At 46.2% G+C, this 22,249-nt stretch overlaps 1 protein-coding gene across 2 annotated transcripts in view; it reads right to left on the bottom strand.

The window, feature by feature from the left end:
- The window catches only part of LOC117590246 (zwei Ig domain protein zig-8), a 43,311-nt gene that overhangs the window by 15,180 nt on the left and 5,882 nt on the right, over positions 1-22,249 (bottom strand). For both annotated transcript variants that reach the window (XM_034282717.1, XM_034282719.1), the window contains exons 2-3: positions 18,011-18,180; positions 2,350-2,560 (exon numbers count right to left, since the gene is read on the bottom strand). In XM_034282717.1, coding sequence (XP_034138608.1) covers positions 2,350-2,560; positions 18,011-18,180 — 381 coding nt within the window. The remainder of the gene's footprint in view (positions 1-2,349; positions 2,561-18,010; positions 18,181-22,249) is intronic.

The following is a 22,249-nucleotide window of genomic DNA, read 5'->3' as shown; positions in this document are numbered from 1 at the left end:
CAGTGGCAGTGGCAGTGTTGGAGTGGAGTCGACGAGGGGAGAAGTAGTTCCCCTAGTTCCTCTTTGCAACCGCAAATGTGTGTTGTGCGTGATTTCCATGCCCACAGCCACGCCCTACCCTATCGCCTCGCTCCTATCTACATATATATCCTTGCGCCCCGATCCATATCCCTATCCCTATCCCTATCCCTATCCCTATGCCCTCTTTCTATATCCTCCTCGTTCCGTGTGCCACATCCTTATTCTCCTTCCCGGCGAAAGGCAAAAGTGTTGAAAGTGGAATTATGTGTGTGTTTGTGTTGACATTATAATAATGGTTTTGGTTTATGTTTATAGTCTGCCGAATCCACACACAAACACACACATGAGTCGCCCATGTGCTCCTTTCCCTTTTACTCCCTTCTAATGCTCGTATTTTGCGTTATTGCGACTCCTCCCTGCATGTCCTGATACCTACAATTCCTATTGCTAGTCCTATTCCTTTGCTCGCCTTCCCATATATAACATGTCTGTCTGGGGGCTCTCTTTCTGAGCTTCTAAGGATGGGTTGTGGGGTCTCCCTCTCTCTGCCCTGCAACGCTGAGTCCTAGGACCTCTCTTTCGGGCGTGTCTCGCCTCCTCTCTGCTTTGATTACTATTCAAATATTGTGACAGTGTGAAAAATAAACAAATTTGCATTATTTATTTTCTCGCATTTGTTTGTGTTTTGCTGTTGGGCCTGTTCTGATAGTCAGGGTAAAGTGGGCGTTGTCTTCCCAAGAAAAAGCCAACAGTTTTCGCTGTAGATTTGCCCAAAAAAGAAAAATAAAACAACAATTAATAAAGCAAATTAAATACTTTGAAAAGCGGAAAATGGGGGGGACGCTTTTAAATTTTAAGAAATTATGCTGGATATGCCATGAAAGAGATTACGAAATGAGGAGAAATGGGACAACGAGGCGACAAAGATGAGCTGAGGGGGAAACAGTGGAGCAGATGGACAAGGATAAAAGATACAAATTAGAGCAATATTTTTCAGTAGATTATCCCCCATGAATGGAAATGAATGGAAACTCTGCAGATACTTTCCTGCAGTTCTATTCATTTCTAAAATTATCCACACATGTTTTTCCATTCTTAAGCTTCAGATTATTCCAGCCCCTGCCACAAAGCTCTCATCATCTGTTCTCCTAAAACAGTCTTGGCCCCACCCCCTTTCCCCCCAAAGTTTCATCAAAACTTCAGCGATTCTCGCTCTTTCTGCCGCCTTTGTACACATAACTATCCATAAGATACTCCACGCATAAAAATGCACAGAGCAGCCGACAGCTGATGCTCTCTGTGTTTGTGTCATAAGCTTTGTGGCTTTGCTTTTTTGTATCCTTGTGTATCCTCGAGTCTCACCGCCTCCTGCATAAGTTGTGATTTATGAGCCGTAGCAGCGGCAGCGGCAGCGACAGCAGCGTTACCTCCGGCTGAAACGCGTCTCCGATGCGCATCGGGGTGTCGGATGCCTCGCCTCCCAAACGGAGAAGTAGATCCAAGGAGTCGGCCATAAAGTGCAAATGGTGCCCAAGGGAATCATCAAAAGCAGCAAAAAGCTGCCATAAAACGACAGCACGAAACATGTGCGACAGCAGCAGCAGCCCAAACTAAAAGCCACACACAGGGCAAAGAAGAGAACGAACCCCGGAAATAGATACCCCATCAAGTGGTCAACATTTGGTGTTGCCAACGCTTCGAATGGACACCATCGTGGCTGCTGCCTGCTCGCTGGTGGCTTCTCTCTGTTTGCTGCCAGATTGGATATCAGTGTAAACATCAAAGTAGTTGGCAAATCACTCACACGTAGCGTTGGCCCCCTGAACCAAAAGCAGACTATTGGTCCCGGGGAATGAGCCTAGGAGGGGAACTTTGCAAAGGAGTCGACCCAAAGAGTCCAAAGCGGGAGCGGAATTGACACAAGAGAAGAGACCCCAAAACCCTCGCACTCTCATTTCGAGAGTACTCCAATGAGGACATCGATGCTTCTATGGCCACGCATACAAATTGGCGGCACTCTTGAGATCACACTGAGCGAAATCATGGGCGCCGTCTAAGCCAGTTGTGGCTGCCAGTAACTCAATAATTGCGGGATACTCGAGTCCGTGTAACTTCATTAGGATGTAGGAGCGGAAATGCTTCCTGCTGTACTCTATTGCTGAACGATTGAGTGAATTTGGGATTAGATTGGATGCTGCAAGCTCACAGATCCAATAAATTGTTGGCAAAACAGGAGAAGCATTTTTAATTTATTTTGTTTACTTTTTGATGATACAACTAAATGTGTTAAAAGGTTTTGTGTGGCTTATTGGCGCTTTGATTACTCACCGACAATATTCAGATAGACAGCATGGCCGATGGGTGGTGTGGTGGAGATCTGGCACTCGTAGATGCCCGAATCCTTGCGCTGGGCATAGCGTATGCGAAGGGACCAATCCTCGGCGTGTGGCGAATGCTGGGCCTCGAAACGCTGATCTGATGTGTACGTATAGCGGCCGACAGTCAGCAGATGGATGTCACGATGTCGCACCCATGAGACCTGCAAAAAGAGAGAGGGAAAACGCGCACTTAGTGACTGTGACTGTGACTGTGACTGGACAATGACTGGGATGATGTCCTGCTGGTGCTGACTTTAATTGCGCGCTTTGTTGGTGTCCGTCCCTTAATTGCAGGACAGGACACACAGGACAAACAATTTAAATGCCAAATTGAAATCGAATGTGGGGTCTGAGTCTCTCCACTCCCCATCCCCCCTTCCACCCGTTCTGTCCCCGAACATTGAGGTCGTGCAAAGACCCAACATGAAGTGAACCCTATACACATCCCCCTCGCCTTTGTTATGCTCTTTGAGTTTTATGGCCTGTGGTCCCCATGGTCCGAGGAGTCTGAGAGGCTCTTAAATGGTGGCCATAATTACGCGACGCTTCAACGAGGAAACCAGTCAAAAAGAGCGGCACAAAGGGCAGCAAGAGGAGTGCCGCTGGGCGGCCAAGAGGAGCGTAGGGCATTACCCATAGAAGTACCCAGAGGTGTACGTTTAGAAGGCCCAAAAATGATGCCGAAAGGCATGCCAAAAGCTGTGGATTTTCGGGCGCTTTTCAGGTTAGAACCCTTGACATCGTCGCCCTTTGGTTATCGAAAGTGCCACCACAACACGCATTGCAAGAGGATTTTCGACTCGTAACCAAAAGAAGGCAGAGCTCCTAGCATAACTTTCATAAATTCCATTCGAGTATTTATAAACGACAGTCCCAGAGCTGCCAAATGCATCGCTTGAATATCCTTTATGTGCCATCATCAATCGGTTGCCAACGATCAAATGTAATTTGAATTTTTCAGCATTTTGTGGGCAGGGAGGGTCTGGCAGTGTTCTGTAATTATTTTAAATGCGGTTTTCGCTCGTTTAGTATTTGTTGTGTAATTTCGTACGTGTGTCGCACGGAGGATGGTGGTCCTGTAATTATCACACAGCGGAAACTCTATATTCTATGCGATTTGTTGGGTGGCAATTAGATAATTACGACAACATTATTAGCAAATTAATTTTGATTTTATGCGGCCGAGTGCCAAATGAGAATGACAGAGAAAAAGAGAGAGTGCGTCTACATGTACATATGTACATCTGAACATATGTATATGCATTAATTATTCGTGTATTTGTATATGGCAGACATTCCAATTGCAAATTGCGCATTTTTGCAGTCCTTCCTGCTGCTGTTGTCCCTGGCATTCAGCCAAAGCATTTGGCAAAGGAAATGTCTGTGAGTGTGCGTGTGAGTGTGAGTGTGAGTGTGTGTGTGCCCACTCTCCTCATTTATAGAAAGACAAAATATACTCGTATTTCGAGAAGAAGAGCCAATGAACATTGTATGGCAGCGAGGAGGAACTCAGTACTCAAAATAACCTACATCCAGAGCAGCCCACAAATGAGTGAAAGAAATAAAAATCGAAAGCAGAAAATGTTATCGTCAGATTATTTATTCAATGGGTTAATTGTGCAACGAATCGGTAAGGTTTTTGCAGTGAATTTTAATGTTAATATATATTTTGTGCCCCTTTCGAATGAAGGCATTCAACCAGACCAGAGTTAAAGCATTAAACTGCTAGTGCCGCTGGCTGAATGGCAAGATGCCAGTCAAACGGTAGCGCGGAACCCTTTCTCTCGTTCTTTGCTTCTAGTTTCAGCGAAATGAAGAAATGAAAATCGCATTTTAGGGGAAAAAAATCGTAAAGCGAGAGAGTAGCAAACACTGCGTCCGTGCCACCGATAAAGTCGCCGCTTGGCTCTGTTGCGGCAAAGGGATTTTGGGTGTTCGTTCTCAATTTGGTTCTCTGTGCACACACATAACACAGGGACAGGGACAAGGCCTTCTCCTCTCTTTCTTCGCCTGCCGATGATTGGCTGGATAAGGGACGCGGGGCTGTTTGGGGCATCTGCTTCATGTGTCCCCAAAGTCGCGGTGACAAGCGTATTTTTGTTGTTGTTCTTTCTTTCCTTCCCCATTTGCTGAGGGTATTGCGAGGTATCTGCGATGCTCAAGTCATTGGATAATTTTCATAGCTCTGATGGGCATACAAAATTTCAGGAAAACTCATTATTAAATGCGAAAACCTACTCCAAATCGAATCAAACTACACACATATGTATATCCCCGTCCATAGTTTCGATTGTTACCCAGGGCATCAGACGCTTCGCTCTGCGAATTTGTAAGTCCTGCTTTTGTTCGTGAACCATCGACTGTCTCTGGTTTTCTTTGCTCTGGCGACACTTTGTTTCCTCTGTTGCACAGTTTTATTTTGTCGAGTTTTTTTAGTGTGCGGCATGGAGCATGGGGCATGCCTTACGTTATGGAGAGAGGCGTGTGGTTCCTGCAGCTTAAAGTTTGCGCTGCGTGAAACTTTTTAGTTGGTTTATATTCCACGGGGTGGCACGATACTCCTGTGGCGGGCGGTAGGTAGTTGGCGGAAATTATGAGATGCCCTTGCTTTTGAATATGTATGGGACTTCCTCTCTCTCCCTCGTTGGCTCTCTCCCAGTCCCGCGCCCTCTCTGTCGCAGCCTTTATAATTTTCCTTTTACTTTTCTTTCGAGTCTTTAGCCGAGAACTGAGACGTTTGTGCAACCCCCCCAAGAAGTTGTTTGCTCAGTTTATTGTTGGCATTGTTACCATGCCACATGCCAGTGCCACACCCCACTGAAACTGCCACTGCCACTGCTGCTGCACGTGAGAGGTTGCTGATTGGGGAACTGCCTTCCGAATGGTCGGTCTTGCCAGCATCGATGCCCCACGCTGTGAATTGCATCGCGTTGAATCGGCTGCAGCCAGAATGAAATGCCAATCAGTGTCCTGTGCCCCACTCCCCAGTCCCCAGTCCCCAGTCCCCACTGCCCAGTCCCCATAGAGGATTTGCTGGAACAAACACCTTTATGGCTGACAAGCGGAATTTCCTTTTGCTTCTCCACAAACACACACACAGAGGGAGAGAGAGAGAGAGAGAGAGAGAGTGAGAGAAAAACTTGTCCCAAGTCCCAAGTCATGGCAGCAATCAGGTAAAGGGAAAGACTTTCCTTCAAGCAGCATATTTCACACGAGCTAAACCTGCGACAAGGGAACACTGAGAGGGAAAAATGAAGGATCGTCTCCAGCCCACTTGGAGAGACTTCGATATCGATCACTTGGTCCAAAGACAGGTTTTGGGGAGACGCAGAAAAGACAAACTTTCATCATCGCTTTCAAGAAATAATCGCTTTAATTTCTATCAGCAACATATGCAGTTTATTCCAACCGCTGTCCCCCATTTCGGCGAGCACCGAGTGTATACCCATCGTTCCAGCCACATCCCCTCTGCTTCCCCTCCCCTCGTTTGGCAGCCACTAATGACATTTTCTGCAGTATCGCCAAGAAGTTCTCGAAATAAACAGAGCCCCCACCCACCGCCTACTGGGACAGATGCATATAATAATAATCACATTAAATTAGAAAATGCTGCACTCATAATTTTTGCTCATTTCTGGCTCCTACTTTTACCGCCCACTTCCTGCCACGCCGCTTTTGGCATGGAGAGAGATGGATAGAGAGGAAGCGGGGAGGAGTGGGAAAAGAGAGTGGATGCCAAAAAAGCCAACGGGCATAGGATGTTTTGGATTTTCGAGCTTTAGTTCAGCGAATCCGACGTTACGGAGTGGGGGCCTTGTGGAGGATTGGGGCCATCGAAATATCGAAATATAATTGCAGAGAGAAACAGAAGAGCAAGAACAAATAATGAGAGAGAGAGAGGGAGAGGGGAAACTTGTGTGTGTGTGCGGACGGAAATCATCTTTTGGAGCATCGTAAATTGCATTTGGAAATTTCGCAAACAAGAAATTCAAAATGAAATCAAAATGCCATCAAATTTATGCACAAAAATATTTTGGGAACCTGCCGCCCACTGCCGCCGCCCTCCCTTGCCCATCTTTTTGTCCATCAGAGGGCAGAATGGCAATGCATTCTGTAATTTTCCACAAAACTGCAATAAAGATACGTTTTTCTTTGGATTTTCCGCTGTGGCGAGTAGCAAGGGAAAGCAGCCTTTAAAGTGGTTTTATGTTGTTCGATTTGGAAACGGAGTGGGACCCCAGTCAATGATTTTCCTATCAGTAGAGAGTTTTTGGCAACAGACAAATCAAGTACAAAGCACTCGGGGCGAATGCCTTTGTTCGATATTTCATTTCATTACAACATACGTACATCTGTGTGAAAGCAGCAACAGAATACAATTATTATTATCGAGAATTTCTATATATATTTTAAAAAGGTAAAGCAGAACCCGAGGTCTGTGCATTTATTAATTATAATTGCTTGTTAATTTTTTAAGATGATCGGAAAGCTGCCAACCCCATGGGACGATTTCTGTCTTATACCTGATTATGAAATGGGCATGGAGGACGACGATCAGTGGGAGGAGCAGGAGAAGGAGATCGAAGTGGAGGAAGAGGAGCAGGAGATGGAAGAGGAGGAGGACGCTGATCCATTTTCTCGTTTTCCATACGCCACATAAGCCACAAATAGAAATAGGAATCGACACGGAATTGACACTAAAAACAGCCTTGTGATTCGTTGGAGCAATTTAATGTCACGAATAATCAATAAATAATATTGAATATTTAAGTCTTTTTTGTTGTATTCAACACTTGCTGGAATACCCTGCCTTAAGTCTCCATTAAGGCCACCGCACATCGATGCCACATCTCTGTGGGATGTCCTTTCTGCCTCTCTCTCTCTCTCTCATAGTCTGGGGCGGTCTGTCACTGCCTTCCCTTTCGACGGTTTGTTTTGGTTTCACTTGAGTTTTTGGTATTGCTTTGTTTTATGCATGTCGTCACGCATCGCTTTTCAAAACACAACAAAGACAAAAGCCAGAAGAGCAGCTGAGGAAAACCTCAGAAAAAAAAGTCACATCCGGCACTTGCAGCGACACTTACGCATGCCCCAACTGGTGGCAGCCATTCAATGCCTGATTTTCCTCGACTCCATTGCTACGCGGTGACAAGTGCACAGCCGCAGAAATTACAACGATGAAAAGTTGAAAGGAGCAAAAAGAAGCAAGTTGTAGGGCTGCCACCCACAGCACAGCACAGCAAAGAACAAGCGGAGCCAGCAGGGCTGTCATTTAAGCTAAAAAGTAAACCAATTGTTAGTTTTAATGGGAATTTATTGGGTAAATATTTGACAAAAGCACAAGAGAAATGCCTTCTGCCTTGTGCCTTGTCGAACATTTGTCGTGTTGTCGTCCGTTTGGTGGATTTAAGATTAAAAGTTTTGCCGTCCATCCCATCGCATCCCCTATGGAACCGCTCTGCCCCCCTCTCTCTCCTATGACACACCATTTGGCTTTGCTTTTAATTTATTTTGAATTTTCTGCGTTTATCTTTCCATATATATATTTTTTTTTTGCTTGGCAAAGTTTTCATTACTGTTCCCCCCAACCACGACTCTTGCATTATTTTCCACTATATAGTCTGTGTGCGTGTGTGTGTGTGTGTGTGTATATATTTTATGGGAAATCTACTGGTTTTTATGATTTATGCTCCACTAAGTTTCCAAAGACAGAATATCATCCGACATCAGCATGACAAAGCTTTTGTTATGCATCTTTTAATTTGGTCAATAAATGTCCGTACTCCCTCTGGAAGAGGAGAGAGTCAGTTTGAGTTTGAGAGCAGAGGGAGAGGGAGAGGGAGAGGGAGAAAAACTTTGACTTTGATTACCCCAAAAGGATGTGGCACAGCACCCGGGCTCATGGCCGTTAGGGCCAATTTGCTAGAACACGTTCACTCATTAGTTTACATCGCATTCAGCCCGCTTTCTGTCGCCTTAAAGTCATGGCATTAGCATTAGCATCGGCGGCCTGAAAGATTGGCCTTGTCAAACAATGGCCTTGGGGGACATTAGAACATTGTTGGGTGGGACTCCTCGAGTAAACCCTGCGACGGCGAAAGAGCTGCTGCTGCTGGCACTGGTAATGAGTTCTGTGAATAGAAAATGGATTCCCCAGAATGGAGTCAGGCCAATAAAACGATTGATCAGCGAGGTGACGAGCCGCTTCTTAGTGTGGATATTTTTCAGTGATCGACTTCATGGAAACGTAAGGCTATTTGAATACACAATCCTTGCACAATTTGAGCATTTTCTTGTGTACTGTATGTATTCCTCATAGTTTATTTTGAGTATATTGGATGTAATCAAATTCTTGAGTAACTATTTTTGCAAGCATTTCAAGTTTCCATGCTGCAATGAGTCGTAAAATGCCATCACTCATGGTGTTAATTGATTGAAAATGTAACCATTTTGCAACTGCTTCACGTAAGCAATATCCAAAACAAATCCACAGAGATTTTCGAAAAGCTTCCCTTTAACCGTTTAAACTTTAAACACACAAAATTCAACAGTGTCGTAATTGTTCCGTTCCCATTAGTAATTTGGAAAAGTTTCGTAACCGTTTTAAATGACTACAAAACGTTCAAGAGGCATTTAAAAAGCGCGACAAAAGGAGTTTTGCCTCTCTCTCTCTCTTTCTCTCTCTCTTTGCTGCCGCTATCGGAAATATATTCTAAAAAACCTGTGGGTGGTGGGTGGTGGTATGGCATCCACTTGTTCCCTAAACAACGGCCGCACCTTCCACCACACAACCCCTGTGCCTCGCAGTCATTTTCTCCAGCCTGTTGTTCAATTATTTTACAATCAACTTTGGGGCCAAAGAAAGCAGCAAAATAAAAAAAAAAACACATCAATAGGTATCGTCCTGGTGCCCCGTTTTTCCTCCCTCCCATTGGGACCTTTGAGAATCTCATTGTTGCCCCGCACCACCACTTCCGCCTTCGCTGCTGCTGCAATCTAGGGAGGCACTTTTTTCAGGGGAGCTTCTCGTGTGCCTGCACAACGATGCTGATTACATCGAGAGGAGGTCCAGGTGAGAGGACAGTGGGAGGCATTGTCTCCAGGTGGGTGTATCGGTGGGTCTCCTGTCTCTTCTCTCCTGCTTCTTCGTTTTGGGCTGCGGGCGGGTGGGCATTCTTACTTTGGAATTTGTTCCACTTATTCCGCTTGAACGCTTCGTTAAGAGCAAACTTTCGCCTCTAATGTTTTTGCAGCAACTCTCCAGTGCGTCCCGTCTCGGGATATGCCAGGGGAGGTGTACACTGCACTGCTTAACATGCTGCCACCTGCTTCTGTTTCTGCTCCTGCTCCTGCTCCTGCTCCGCCTCCGCCTCCTGTGGGGGGCTGACTCCTGTCTATGTCCTGTCTTCTGGTATGTTGTTCTTGAAAACTTGTGCCCTGGCAATTGTCGTTGTCGGTTGTCGTCGACAAGGACACAGACACGGACACGTTCCACGTGAAGCCTATCAAGTGTAAGCACAGGACGCACAGGACACGCAGGGTGAGGTCCTGGCACTCCATCGGAATGACAACGAGCCGAGGAGACCACTCTGCGACCTTGCCACATGGCGTGGGTGATGCTTCGGATTTGGGGTTGGGCGTGTGGGCGTGTGGGCGTGTGGGTGATTTCGGTATTGGGGTTTTGGGGGCCGTACGTGTTTCGCTTAAGTCAAAGTCTTTCGCCTGCTTAGATTAGCCAAGAGCTCAGTGGGGAGTGGGCAGTGGACTGACAAAAGTTTACGCAAACAACAACAAAAGACAAAAGAAGAAAGAAACGAAGGAGAAAAATCAAGAAAGAGAGAAACAAAAGTAAATGTCTTTGGGCGACAAACGGAAATCACCTGCAAGGAGTCGCCAGTCGCCGGTTTCGCCTCCAGTTGCCACCTGATCCACTGCCTCTGCCTCAGCCTCAGCCTCAGCCTCCACCTCCTCTTTCTCTTTCTCTCAAGTTTCTCCCACTCTTGGTGGCTCTCTCCCTCTGCCTTTTCCCTTCACCATTTGGTGGGCGGCAAATGCAACAAATGCCCCCCATGCTCTGCTCAACTTTTATGACAGTTTTCATTTGCTGGTGCTACGCCTCCAAGTCCTCTCCCAGCTCCAACTCATCGTTGTTCTTGGGGTTTTTCTTTCTCGGTTTCTCGGTTTCTCGTTTTTTGTTTGGGTATTTTTGTGGTTTGCTTTTTGGGCGTTTTTTAGTTTCCAACGGCAGGCAGCAATTTATGTTTATACAATTTCTGTTCGTTGTGTAAATGCTTTATGACAACATTGCCTTTGACGCCGTGGCAGCTCCAGAACCTGGACGTGCAGCTCGACCTGCTGTACAGGAGCTACAGGCGGACTTTCGGATGGAGCTATAAGTTGTATCCATTTAGGACTTGCAGGAGCTCCCCCTGTCTGACTGTGATGTACAACTGTCGCTGACAGAATTGTCGTGTAATTTATGACTTATGCCATTTGGCATGACAGTTGTTGTTGGTGGCAGCAGCACTGGTCGGGTCGGGGCAACATAATTGCGGCAGGACCTTTCCCAGCTCCCCACCCCAAGTCTTATCCGTCTTGTCGTTTGCACTTGCCGAACTTTGACATTTCACTCGACTTTCACTCTCCTTTTGGCTTGCTCTTTGTGCATTTGCAAACTACATGAATTTTTTGGAGTATTCTAAGACTTCTTTCTACATGCAACATTTAAAAGAGCAACCCCCAAAGGAAAGGAAATAGAGAACAAATAAATAAACAACAAAAGGTTGCCCAAAACATCATCAGAAATCTTCTCGTGGCCTGTGGAGTTAGAGTTCCGCTATGGCGAGTGTTCACTGTGCTCAGGTTGATTATTGCCTACGGTGGCTGGCAACTTGCTTTAGTTTTTGTTTGCCTTTCGGCTCGTTTCACTCTCCCATTGTCTCGCTCTCTTTCTCGTTGTCTCTGTGATTCCCTGCCCATGTGTCTGTCCTTTCACTTCCTGCCAGAGGATGCCTCGCTGGCCGCTCCGACGATGTCACTAATGAAGCAGAAGTTTCGGTTTTTGGGTTCACGTTTCGGAAAACTCCTCAAGTGTAAGTAAATTAGAAAAGGGTTTTCAGCCCACCCCACCCCAAAATACTCAGAGCTACTAAGCCACAAAAACTAGTCACATGAGGGAGCAAGGGAGGAGGGGCAAGGTCCATTGATTGAAGGCGCTAAAGTCTTTCGAAAGAACCTCCATTGTTTGTTTGGGCTCTGGTGAGAGAGACAGAGAGCGAGAGTCCCTGTTCTCCTCTTTAATGAAGCAATAAATAAGCTTCGAGATGAGAAGTTGAGGCGAGGAATGTTCCAAGGAAAAATTCACTGGATAGCAGCTAATTCTGTGGCATTGGAAGAGGCAGAGCTACACACTCACACACTCCACATTCATCCGTTGCACGCGTCATGCAGCACTATTCATCTGTCAGCTTGGCTTAGAGTCCTTCTTGTTCCTGTTAAATTCGTTGTTGGTCTTGGCAGCGAGTATGCTAATCGAAAGACGAAACAAAAATACTTTCTCGGGCAGACTCTGCTTTGGGGCAAATGTCCATTAATATGCAAAGATCCAACGGCTGCAGGACCATCAGGCGGCAACCAGGCACCACCCAAGGAGCCAAAGAGATATGCCATATGGCCCATGCGAATGTATTTCGATAGGTACCATATATATCGACATTTATTTGTATTTTGTATTTGCTTTAAATCACTCATACGCGGCAAACGTTTTGCATTTTGAATAATTTATTATGGCAGATGGATAACGTCTGTAGCTGTGAGCGATGGCAAGTCGCATGAATTTTTCATAAAAGAAAAGAGTTCTCCCAAACCATTTTGAAAACAAATGTGGAATTTGCCAAAGGAATTAGCATAAGAAGGCCATCAAATGGCGGTCCTTCGCTCTGTTCTTCTGCTGTAAATTATGGGCCAAGGAGGCAAAATTGTTTGATTTGGCAGGCAACGCCTCTGAACACTAATGACACTCGCAGGACAAGCCACGACACGTTCCATAGCCGCCGCAACAGATTTTCATAAGCCGCTAAAGTCCAAGATCCTAACGAGCGGTGCTCTGCGGAATGGAAATGGAATAATGCGGCTGGAGGTGGGCAATAGGAAGTCCTGCAGGTGGTTCTTATCGGTCTTCGCCTCCTTCTTCAATTGCCGTCGGCACAGAAAATTTGTAAACGAAATTGAATGAAATTGCCGCCCCCAAAACAACATGAATTTGAAATTTGGAGGGGAGGGGGGGGGGCCCAAGGTAGCAAGAATGAAATAATAATAAGCAGGGCATCCTTTTGCGGCTCCTCCCCCGCGCACATCAACGTCCATGTCTCACCGGGCGCAAAGCACGTAACGCAATTTTGGTGTATTTTCTTTTGGGCGGACACCCACTACATCGCTGAGGCATGGGGTATGCTGTTTCTTAGGTGGGACTCTTAGAAGAAAATCAGAATTTAAAGAGCTTTTTTTTTCTTGAGCTTGAGGCCCGCTTAACAACTGTTTGAATGATTCTTGTTCTCAATCGAGGTAGTACGAAGGAAGACTTTGGTTAAATATGAATATATACCTATCATACATATATGTATAGACAGATAGTTACTCTCGCTACCAAAGGGTTCTCAAAACTCCATTATATACAGGGTATCCCATGGTGTTTCCCATATATTTCCCACAGCCTTTTCCTGTTTCACGTTTTTTAATATTTTTTTGTTGTTGTTTAAGGAAATTGTGTTTAAATGCCTCGTTCGTCCCTCGCGCCCTTTGGCCCGGCACATTAGCGGCTCACAGCAGGGCAGGGCAGGGTTGTCTCAGCGCAAGGTGGGGCTACCAGGCGTGCTCGGGAGTAGGGGTTGGGGCTGGGGCTGGGGCTGGGAGGAGATAAAGGCAATCACCGAGAGCACGTAAATCAAAAAGCATTGACGAAGATAAACGATGAAGCAGAACAGAAAGAACGCGCGCGTGTGTGTGTGTGTGTGTGGGTGGCGACTCTGCTGCATATGTCACCTGGCAACACTGCCACACGTATGCCCCCCGAGCCGCTCTCTTCTCTAATTGCCACAGAGACAGAGACGGAGAGAGTGAGAGCAATTTATTTTCCAATATTATTATTATCATTCTTATTATTATTTGCTGTTCTTGTTGCAGGACTTCGACAAGGATACGAGTGGGTGGCGTGAGAGAGATGGGGCTAAGGGGTAAGCACATTTGAGATCATTAGCCGCTTCTTTTTCTTGTTTTTTTTATGTTGATTCTGGTCGAGGACTGTACTCGAAGAACCAGCAGGCAGTCGGAGGAACGGACAGACTTGGGAAAATGTTTACGCTTTTCGCTTCAAAATTCCTGGAGAGCTACACGTCTGTATCTGAGGGATGTGTTGCCTTCCCAGCTAAGTCATCGTTCGCGACACACAACAAAAAAATTGACAGCTGACACAAAGGCAGACAATTGTGAAGTTCGTCCTGCCACTCCTCAGCCCCTGCCCATGCCACTGTCCCTGTCCCTGTCCCTGTCCCTGGCCTTCGACATTCTGGCAGCTTTCTTTGGCGGTGTTTCAGCTTCAGTTTCATTCTCGTTTTGTGTCAACGACGCCGCGTGCTGCGCGTCCTGTGAAGCGCATAGCGAAAAATATTAAACATTTTCTTTGATTGATTTGCTTTTTGCAGACAGCAGGAGGGCCATGCCCCAACGCCCCCACACACATACACACACACACACACACGCGCCCTGCAGACTCTTTTTCATTTTTCATTTTCCATATTTTTGTTCCTTTCTAATATTTATTTTCTTATTTCTGATTGCCAAGCAGATATGCCGGGGTGGGGTAGATATCGGAAATGGCATGGGCGTGGCACTTGCCACATGCGGCGCGTGGCAATTGGTTTGTACAATATAAAGTGGTGCCACTCGCTACCCCGCTGTTATCCCAGTCAGTGCTCCTACTCCCCCCTTGCTTTCCACGGAGAAAGTGAAGCTTTAATGAGTGGCAGACCAAACTCAGCCCCAAAAGTGGGGCTGAATGTGAGAACTAATCTAATTAATTCCATTTAAAATCTGGGATTTCGAGACATAAATTACAGATGGGAAACGGCTTTGCCAAATCGTTCTTCAAATCGTAGAACAGAGAAAAAAGAAATAGCTTGAGTATGCCCAAAGAAGTGAGCAACGCACGCACACAAAAGGCGACGAAATGAAAAGCGCAACAAAAAAAGAGAGAGAAAGGCAGAGAGAGAGAGAGAGCGAAAAACTGTAACGGGAAAACCGGGTAAAACGCAACGAAATTCATCGAAATCGCTGTTACATACACTGATGCTTGGTGGGTGGTGGGTGTTGGTGGTTCTTGGGTGTGTGGTTTTTCCATTGACAAAACAAAAGGCCAAAAGATTGAACAGCAGACAGCGCCGCGCTGGAAAAAAGCGAATGAAATCGACGAGATGCGCCATATAACAGAAACGAGTGCAAGCGGAACGGACAGAAAAAAACGAGAAGAAAGACCGAAAACAAGAAAGAATATGCTACAGACAAATGGGATACCCTGTCACAGCATCAGGATCACAGCATAATTTCCATTATTATTAATGTTTTTTAATGATGAGTGTTTGTACTTTTCAGCCGATTCCAATGATTTTTGGTACATATTTAGATGGATAATTTCATTATTTATAACCAACTAAAGTTCAACCTTTATACCTTTGAAATTGAGAAACTTTGATTGATATTGATATGAGTGATTGATTGTGGCCTCTCCGATGTCCCTAGGGAGAGGATGAATGGAGGAGGCTGCCATAAAACCTTTTCTACTGTTGCAAGTCCAGGGTATGGCATGGAAAAGACTGCTCTCACACGCTAAATTGCATTTTCAATTGCTGAGGGTGGGAGTGGGGCTGGGGCCATGGGCTGCAGGGGATTGCAGGTGCATGGAGGTGTGTGGGGATTTACCACCACAGAGAGCCTTCTGGCTCTCTGACAATTTACTTGTAAAGCCAACCGCAACAATTTCAATTGCAGCCTGCCCCCAAAAAGGCAGCAGCAGTAGGAGGGGAGGTGACCTCTAACCCCTCGAGGACAAAGAACCAAGGCCCGGCCCATCGCATGGTCGATGTCGAATGTCGTCCATTCTCTGTGGCTCTGCGGTCATTGCCACTGCGCTCTGGACACTCGAGAATTCAATTCGTAAATGCAAATCGATGCGCACTTTCTCTTCTCTCTCCCTCCCCTCACAATTACACACTAATGAACTGCCTGGCATTCCATCTAGCCAACCATCCATTCACTCATTTATTCATCTTGCTTCATTCGCACTCTGAGGCAAAGGGAAGCCCTGGACTTGCGGTCATTGTCGCCCTCCGAGAACACCACACCACACACCGAGAACCTAATCGATGACATTGCCCCTCGCATATAACCTCGCAGACAGTAGCACAATCTCCATTTCATTATCCATGCTGATTGCCACGCTCCTGAGGCTCCTCTCCTATCTTTGAAAGAAGCTCGTTGAAAAATACCACGTGTCGATATGACTCTCGGCTTTAAGTTGATTAAACATGGCAAATTGCATGGAAAATGACTTGCTGCATGCAGCCCCGAAAATCCACTCGAGGGAACTCAAGTACCCACCCATGTACTGCCGCCGTAATTCATGGAACAACTTGCAACATCTCTGAGTAATTAGACATCTACAAGAGGCTCCAGAAAAGGGGCTGGCAGGGCAGGCAGGGCAGGCAGGCGCGTAATAAATGGCAAACTCCAAGGCTCTTGGGACCGTGATTAATTATCCGAACTTTTAGCAGCAGCTCATCAGCAGGCAGCATCGATGACCGGCTAAGGGACACCGAGGAGACCATAAAGCAGGACACCACATCCTACTTATCACGTTACCAAAACTCCTCCTGCCCACTGACTCAGGTAATATACGGCCCAAAGACATAGCCACCGAAGACTTTGCCCTCGAAGACATGATGCCCCCAAACGACGTGATGTTTGGTACCCGCTTTGAGATTCTTTGGAAGGGGCAAAGTGGCACCAAAAGTTCCAGTGGCACGTTCATGAGTCTGCCATTGAGCATATTTATCTATTCATTGATCAAAATGAGACAAAAATAGCTGCAAATTATCACAAAAAAAGCAACAGCAAAAAAACATTTAAGACATTTTTTCCAGAATTTTGGATTTATCATTCGATGATATTTAATCTGTTGAATTTGTTTGATTCTTATGCGGAAGAGATAACATTTCAGTGCTCTAATCGAATCTTTGAGTCCGAGAAAATGCTAGCTGACCCCTGTCTTGGGGTGGGGCATAGTTTTCGGTCATGCAGCAAAGTTTTGGGGGTTGGTGGGGCGCATGGGGATAATTGCTGGTCTGGCGATCCGGGGTCTCCATCGCGTATTTAATTGGCGTTTGTTGGCGTGAGACTCGGTAATTAGACGGACGCGCGTCCATAACTTGCGCTTGACATAGAGCAGACCCAGGAGCCTTCCCTTCTCCGAATCCTCGACGAGTAGCCAGAGACGGTGCTGATGGGGTGGGAACAGTGGAAGGGGAAGGGCACCGAAACTCGAGCTTCGACTCATTCATTCATTCATTCACTTTGTCAAACTGAAATTAAAACGGGAAGCGAGAGGCCGAAACTTTTTTGGAATTTGTTAGTAGAGGAATGGGGCATGGGGGGATGGGGGGATGGGGGCATGTTGCCAAAGGCTCAGACTATGACTTGGCCCTAAAGGACGACAACAGAACGACAACAGGAGGACGGCAGGACGGCAGGACGGCACTCACCTAATAAGCCAGCAAAGCGTAAAAATTTTGAAAGTTTTATGGCCGCGCGCGCGACACTTGAGAAAAACTTGGTCTTAAAAAAAGAGGAGGGAAACGGGGAATGCCGGGGATTGGACTCCATCGGACGTCACTCATACGCAGATGCATGGATGGGGAAGGGAATGGAAGGGAAGGGAAGGGAAGGGGAAGGGGGCCAGGAAATGTTCTCCGTCTTTGTGTATTCTCTCTGCCCAGTGCGAGGGTGAGTTGAAAGTTCAGAGTTTAATTTGCTAATTGTTTAACAGCTGCAACAACAACTGCAACAGCAACAGCAACAGCAACTGCATCTCCAGCTGCATTTTCATAATGAAAAGCGGGCTGTGGCAGTGGCAGTGGCAAAAGCGACAGAGAGAGAGAGAGAGAGAGAGAGAGAGAGTGAGGAAGAGGCAGCGTAGTCGCGCGGCAGGAGGAGTTTACAACTTTTCACTCGAACTCCCGGAGGGCAAAGCTAAAACCCAAACCAAAAACGACAGAGCGACAGCTGCCGTCAGCACGAGAGGAGCGGTAGCGGGAGCAGGAGCGGCTGCTGTTGCATGCCGCATGTTGCAGCTGCCACTGCGCGGAGGAAGCGCACTCACCGCCCTGTCAAGCGTAACGCCTTTTGACAAGTTTCCCCTGCACTGCAGCAACTTTTACTTTTACTTTTATTTTCGGCCAAGTACTTAAAAATTATTATACACAAAACTTGACAGCATACCACGAGTCCCACTCCCACTCCCACTCCCAGGACTCTCTCTCTGTAGATGTATTTCCCTTACTTACCGTTCGATTGCCCAAATTCTTAACACGGCAGGTCATCTTAACGGTCTTGCCAACGAGTCCTGTTATATTGCTGATCGCACTGGGGTCAAAGGTGGGTCCACCGGTTCCTGGTGTGGGCAAATCCTGCAAAAAGTCTGTAAAGAAACGCTTCGAAGCGCTGTCTGTAGAGCCTGCAAACGAAAAAGAGCGGTTGAAGGTTTGATTTAATATTGCAAGGTAGACATTTGACCACGTTTAAAGAACTAATTCCGATGGTGTCCCCTTTTTCGAAAGCGCATAGAACCAATAGAGCAAATCTCTCCCACTCGGGCTCTACTTTAATTCGCGCTGATTATAAATTCATAAGACAGTTGCACGACCTACTTGTTCCTCTGTCGAATTATCAAGGGGCTCCATACAATAACCCATTAGATGGCGGATCGGATCGATACGTAATGACGCTCCACTGACATTTTTGATGGGAAAATTGCTGCCCTCAATGGATGGCAGGCAGCGTGTGAGTGTGTGTTGAAAATTGTTTCCACCTCATATTTGTGTGTGTGGCTCTTGGAGGCATGTTCATTTATGTTGCTGCTTCTGCTTGTGTCTCAAGTAATAATTTACAAATTAGCACAGGCCGAAAGGGTGCCCCCCTGCAAAAATGCACTTAACAAGTGCCCGGAGAGTGGGCTTCGAATTTACAATAGAATGGCGACTGGCGTGGAGTGGGGCACTGCCATTTGTTGACAGCGTCATGTGGCGTTAATTGCCACTTTACAACGAGTGGCAATTTGGAACCGATCGGACCCACACACACACTCCCGGCCACATGAAAGGAGTGAACACTCTTTCTTCCCTGAATAAATATGTGGCACAGCTGTTGCTCCCACACCCACACAACCACTGCGATTGGCCGTATTTGTGTGTGTCTGGCATGCAACGAAAGAAAAGGAAAAAGCGCGGTGGGAAGCAGAAGAGCAAGCAAGAGCGAAAGAGGCGAAAATTACTTAATGAAAATTGCCCGAAAGGCAATTAATTAAATGATAAACGCCCCATATTATATGCCCCAGATTTCTGCTTGTTTTTCTGTAAGCTGTTTATGCCATATTCCGTGGCAGGAGTGATGGTTGGGTGTGCTGGGTGTTGGAGGTGAAGCAGGACTTTCAAGATAAAATGACTGGGCACAGGACGCTGGAAGATTCGACGACGACTGCCTGCCTGTGGCTGCCAGATAAAATCCTGCCTGGACCGAGCCAGAAAAATGTGAACAAACATTGTCCAAGTTGCAATGTGCACAGTACTGTAAAGAGCCAATTATGAATACTACTCGAGTAAGTTAAAGTTACCCCTAAATTGTGCTGTTCTCCCTCACACTTGAAAGAGTCTACCACTTCTCTGTGAAGGAGAAGCGCAATGAAAATGTGACCAGAAAGGAAGCGACTAAGGAAAGAGTGTCACGCAGGGGCACAAGAGATTAGTGCCAAGCTTGCAGCTGTCACACTCACAGGTGCATGTCCTAGAGAGAGCGGGAGAATGAAAAACAAACAAAAAGTGTAAAGTGAGCAAGCAAAAGGCCAAAAGAAATGAAAATGGCCGCGCCGAAAATGGCGAACGACATTTTGTAAAAGTGTTAAGTGCCGCCATTTGATGTCTGCCGCTTCCGTTTGCGACACCTGCCGTTGCATATGTTGTTTGGCTCCCTCCCGCCCATCTGTACGTGGCGCATGGTGTGTGGTGGCATGCAGCTGTAAGCCCCACCAAGAGGACGCTTTGCTGCTATATTTTTTCACTTTTGTGTGCGCCTCTGTTCCACGATTACAATGACGATTATGCTGATGAGAAAGTGGGGGATTCCTGGTGCGAGGGAAAGCCAATTAAAGGCAGTCCTTTGGGCGGGGTGATAACACGCCCCGCCCCGCTGATCCTTGGTCGCTGCCCTTCGACTGCTTGTCGTCGTTTGATTTATGGCCGCCATTCACATGCACGCGTCTACAGCAGCAGCCGCCCCACCCCGATGCCCTTGTGCCACCCTGAAGCTGCTTCTGCCGAGGTGCCCCTCTCACATGGCAAGCCCCCCCTCTTTTAGTACCCTTACTCTGGCATGTCCTCGCTTTTGGGTTTACAACTTTGGCCAGGAACGAATTATGTTATGCAAACACCCAGGATACACGCACACATGTAAAAGGCAGAGACACGGATACAGTTATGAGCGACACACACACAGACACATGTGGCTGTGGCTGTGGCTCGTGCCGCTTATCCGCCGGCTCCGCTGCTATTTGCTCAGAATTTTATGCACTCGATGCGGCGCCTCCTGTCTCCTGACGTCGCCTCAATCTCCATCTCAATATCCTGCTGCCTGCTCTCTCCTCTCCTCTCCTCCTGTCCCTGCTGCGCCTTCCACTTCGAAGGCTGGCGAACTGGGGACTCCTCTGCTCCATCGTAATTGAAGTTCATAATTTTTTTATTAAACACACATATCGCAGAGTCCCCGACATGTCCTTTGTCTTGTGTGCATTTTTATGCTGTTTTTTTATGTCATCAGGAGACCGCCGCTCCCTCTGCACCCCACTCAGACCCGTGCTCACCCGCTGCGCGCGTGATAATGTTTTTCGGAGCATGCCACACATTCCAGGAGGCAGACAGAACAGAGCAGAGCCATCGTTAAGTTGTCAATTGCCAGGATAAGAGGCAGCATTGAGGAGGAGACGCCCAAGTGCCGCATAATGGAGAAGAACTTGATTTGCAAGCCTGTTTTTGTGCTCAGAATGAGGCCTTAAAGTCCTTAAAACTTATGACAACAAAACTTTGAGATTGAAGGGAAATGAGCAATCATCAAAAATGCATACAGCAAAGATATTGCTAGAGGATCTAAATACTGATAGTGGATCCCTTGGAACTTTGCATTTCACTCAGCTTGAATGTATTTTCGATTTGGATACAACCAAAAAGCACTCAACTCCACAAGGAAATAGATGGCAACAAAATCCAAAGCTTTTTTATGATCAATCCAGTTTATTTTTAAAGAGTTTCCATACATTTCGATTTGTGCATCCACAAATCGCAAATTGTTCTTATTTTGAGACCACTGGATCCAAAATGTTTGTATTTATATTTAATACAAATAAATATTAGAGTTTCATAAATGCTATTTTTTATTTGTTGCTGCTTCCCATATTTTATTAAAGTATATGTGAAAATGACTTTTAGTTGCCAAAAGCCATAACAAAAACTGATCAAGTTTTTGCGAAAATAAATGACTGCCACCACGCAGTAATTCCCTGTTGGCGCATGCAAAAACGGAACACGTAGCAATTACATTTTATCAGATTTATGTCTATATATGAAATTAATAAAATATGATTGCTTTATATCCCCAAAAGAAAACTCGAATGGTTCGAGCGCTTTCCGCTCTGCGATACAGGCACAAAAAACGCAGCACATGAAATACGAATGTAACAACTTCTTTTTGCACACAATTTTCACGTGTGTGTGTACTCATATTCGAAAATCCAGTGAAAATATACCGTAAAGTAGTGGGTGCACCCTCAATGCTCCACCTGCCATCGAAACCCAAACCCCGAAAAAACCCCCAAAGCGTTTTTATTTTGTATTTGTGTCTCAATTTAATGGGCATTTTTATGTTACCGCCACGCAATTCGAGCTCCATGCTCCCCCTGACCTGTTGCTGAGGTCCTTTAGCGAATGTCGTGATTGGCCTACCGAACAAGAGGCTACCTTGTTTATTAAAAAAGAACCCAGGAGCACCCAGAGTTTTTGTTTTTACAGACAGTTGCCCCTACGGTGCCACCATACTTTCCCTCCGTTAACTACAGGGTATTTTCATGGGCAGAAAGTATCGCTGCAACTGGAACTGGATCTCGGTTGTGGCCATTGCTTTCAACATTTATCATATGCTATCTGCTATGTGGAATAGCTACGGCTACAGCGGCGTGTGGGCTGTGTGCTAAGTGTGCACTTAAGCGGCTCCTCAATGGTGGCACGAGGGGCATGGCCCGGCATGGCATGAGATGTACACGTACCTCCATGTGGCATGCCAATTTTATGGTTTTTTAAAGCAAATACCAATAATTTATTAGCACACGAGGAGTGCTACAAGCACACACAAAAAAAAGTATAAAACAAAAGGAAACGTGCGGCTGAATGGGTCAATGGGATTACCAATAAGAGCGGCAACCCACAGCCTCGCTCTCTATCTGTCTCGGTGCGTATTTTCCATGTTTTGAAGTGAAAGTTTGT

Source organism: Drosophila guanche, unplaced genomic scaffold (assembly GCF_900245975.1).
Source record: "Drosophila guanche unplaced genomic scaffold, DGUA_6, whole genome shotgun sequence".
Classification (NCBI taxonomy): domain Eukaryota; kingdom Metazoa; phylum Arthropoda; class Insecta; order Diptera; family Drosophilidae; genus Drosophila; species Drosophila guanche.
Note: the sequence above shows the minus strand (reverse complement) of the source record. Positions and strands in the feature narration are given on the sequence as shown.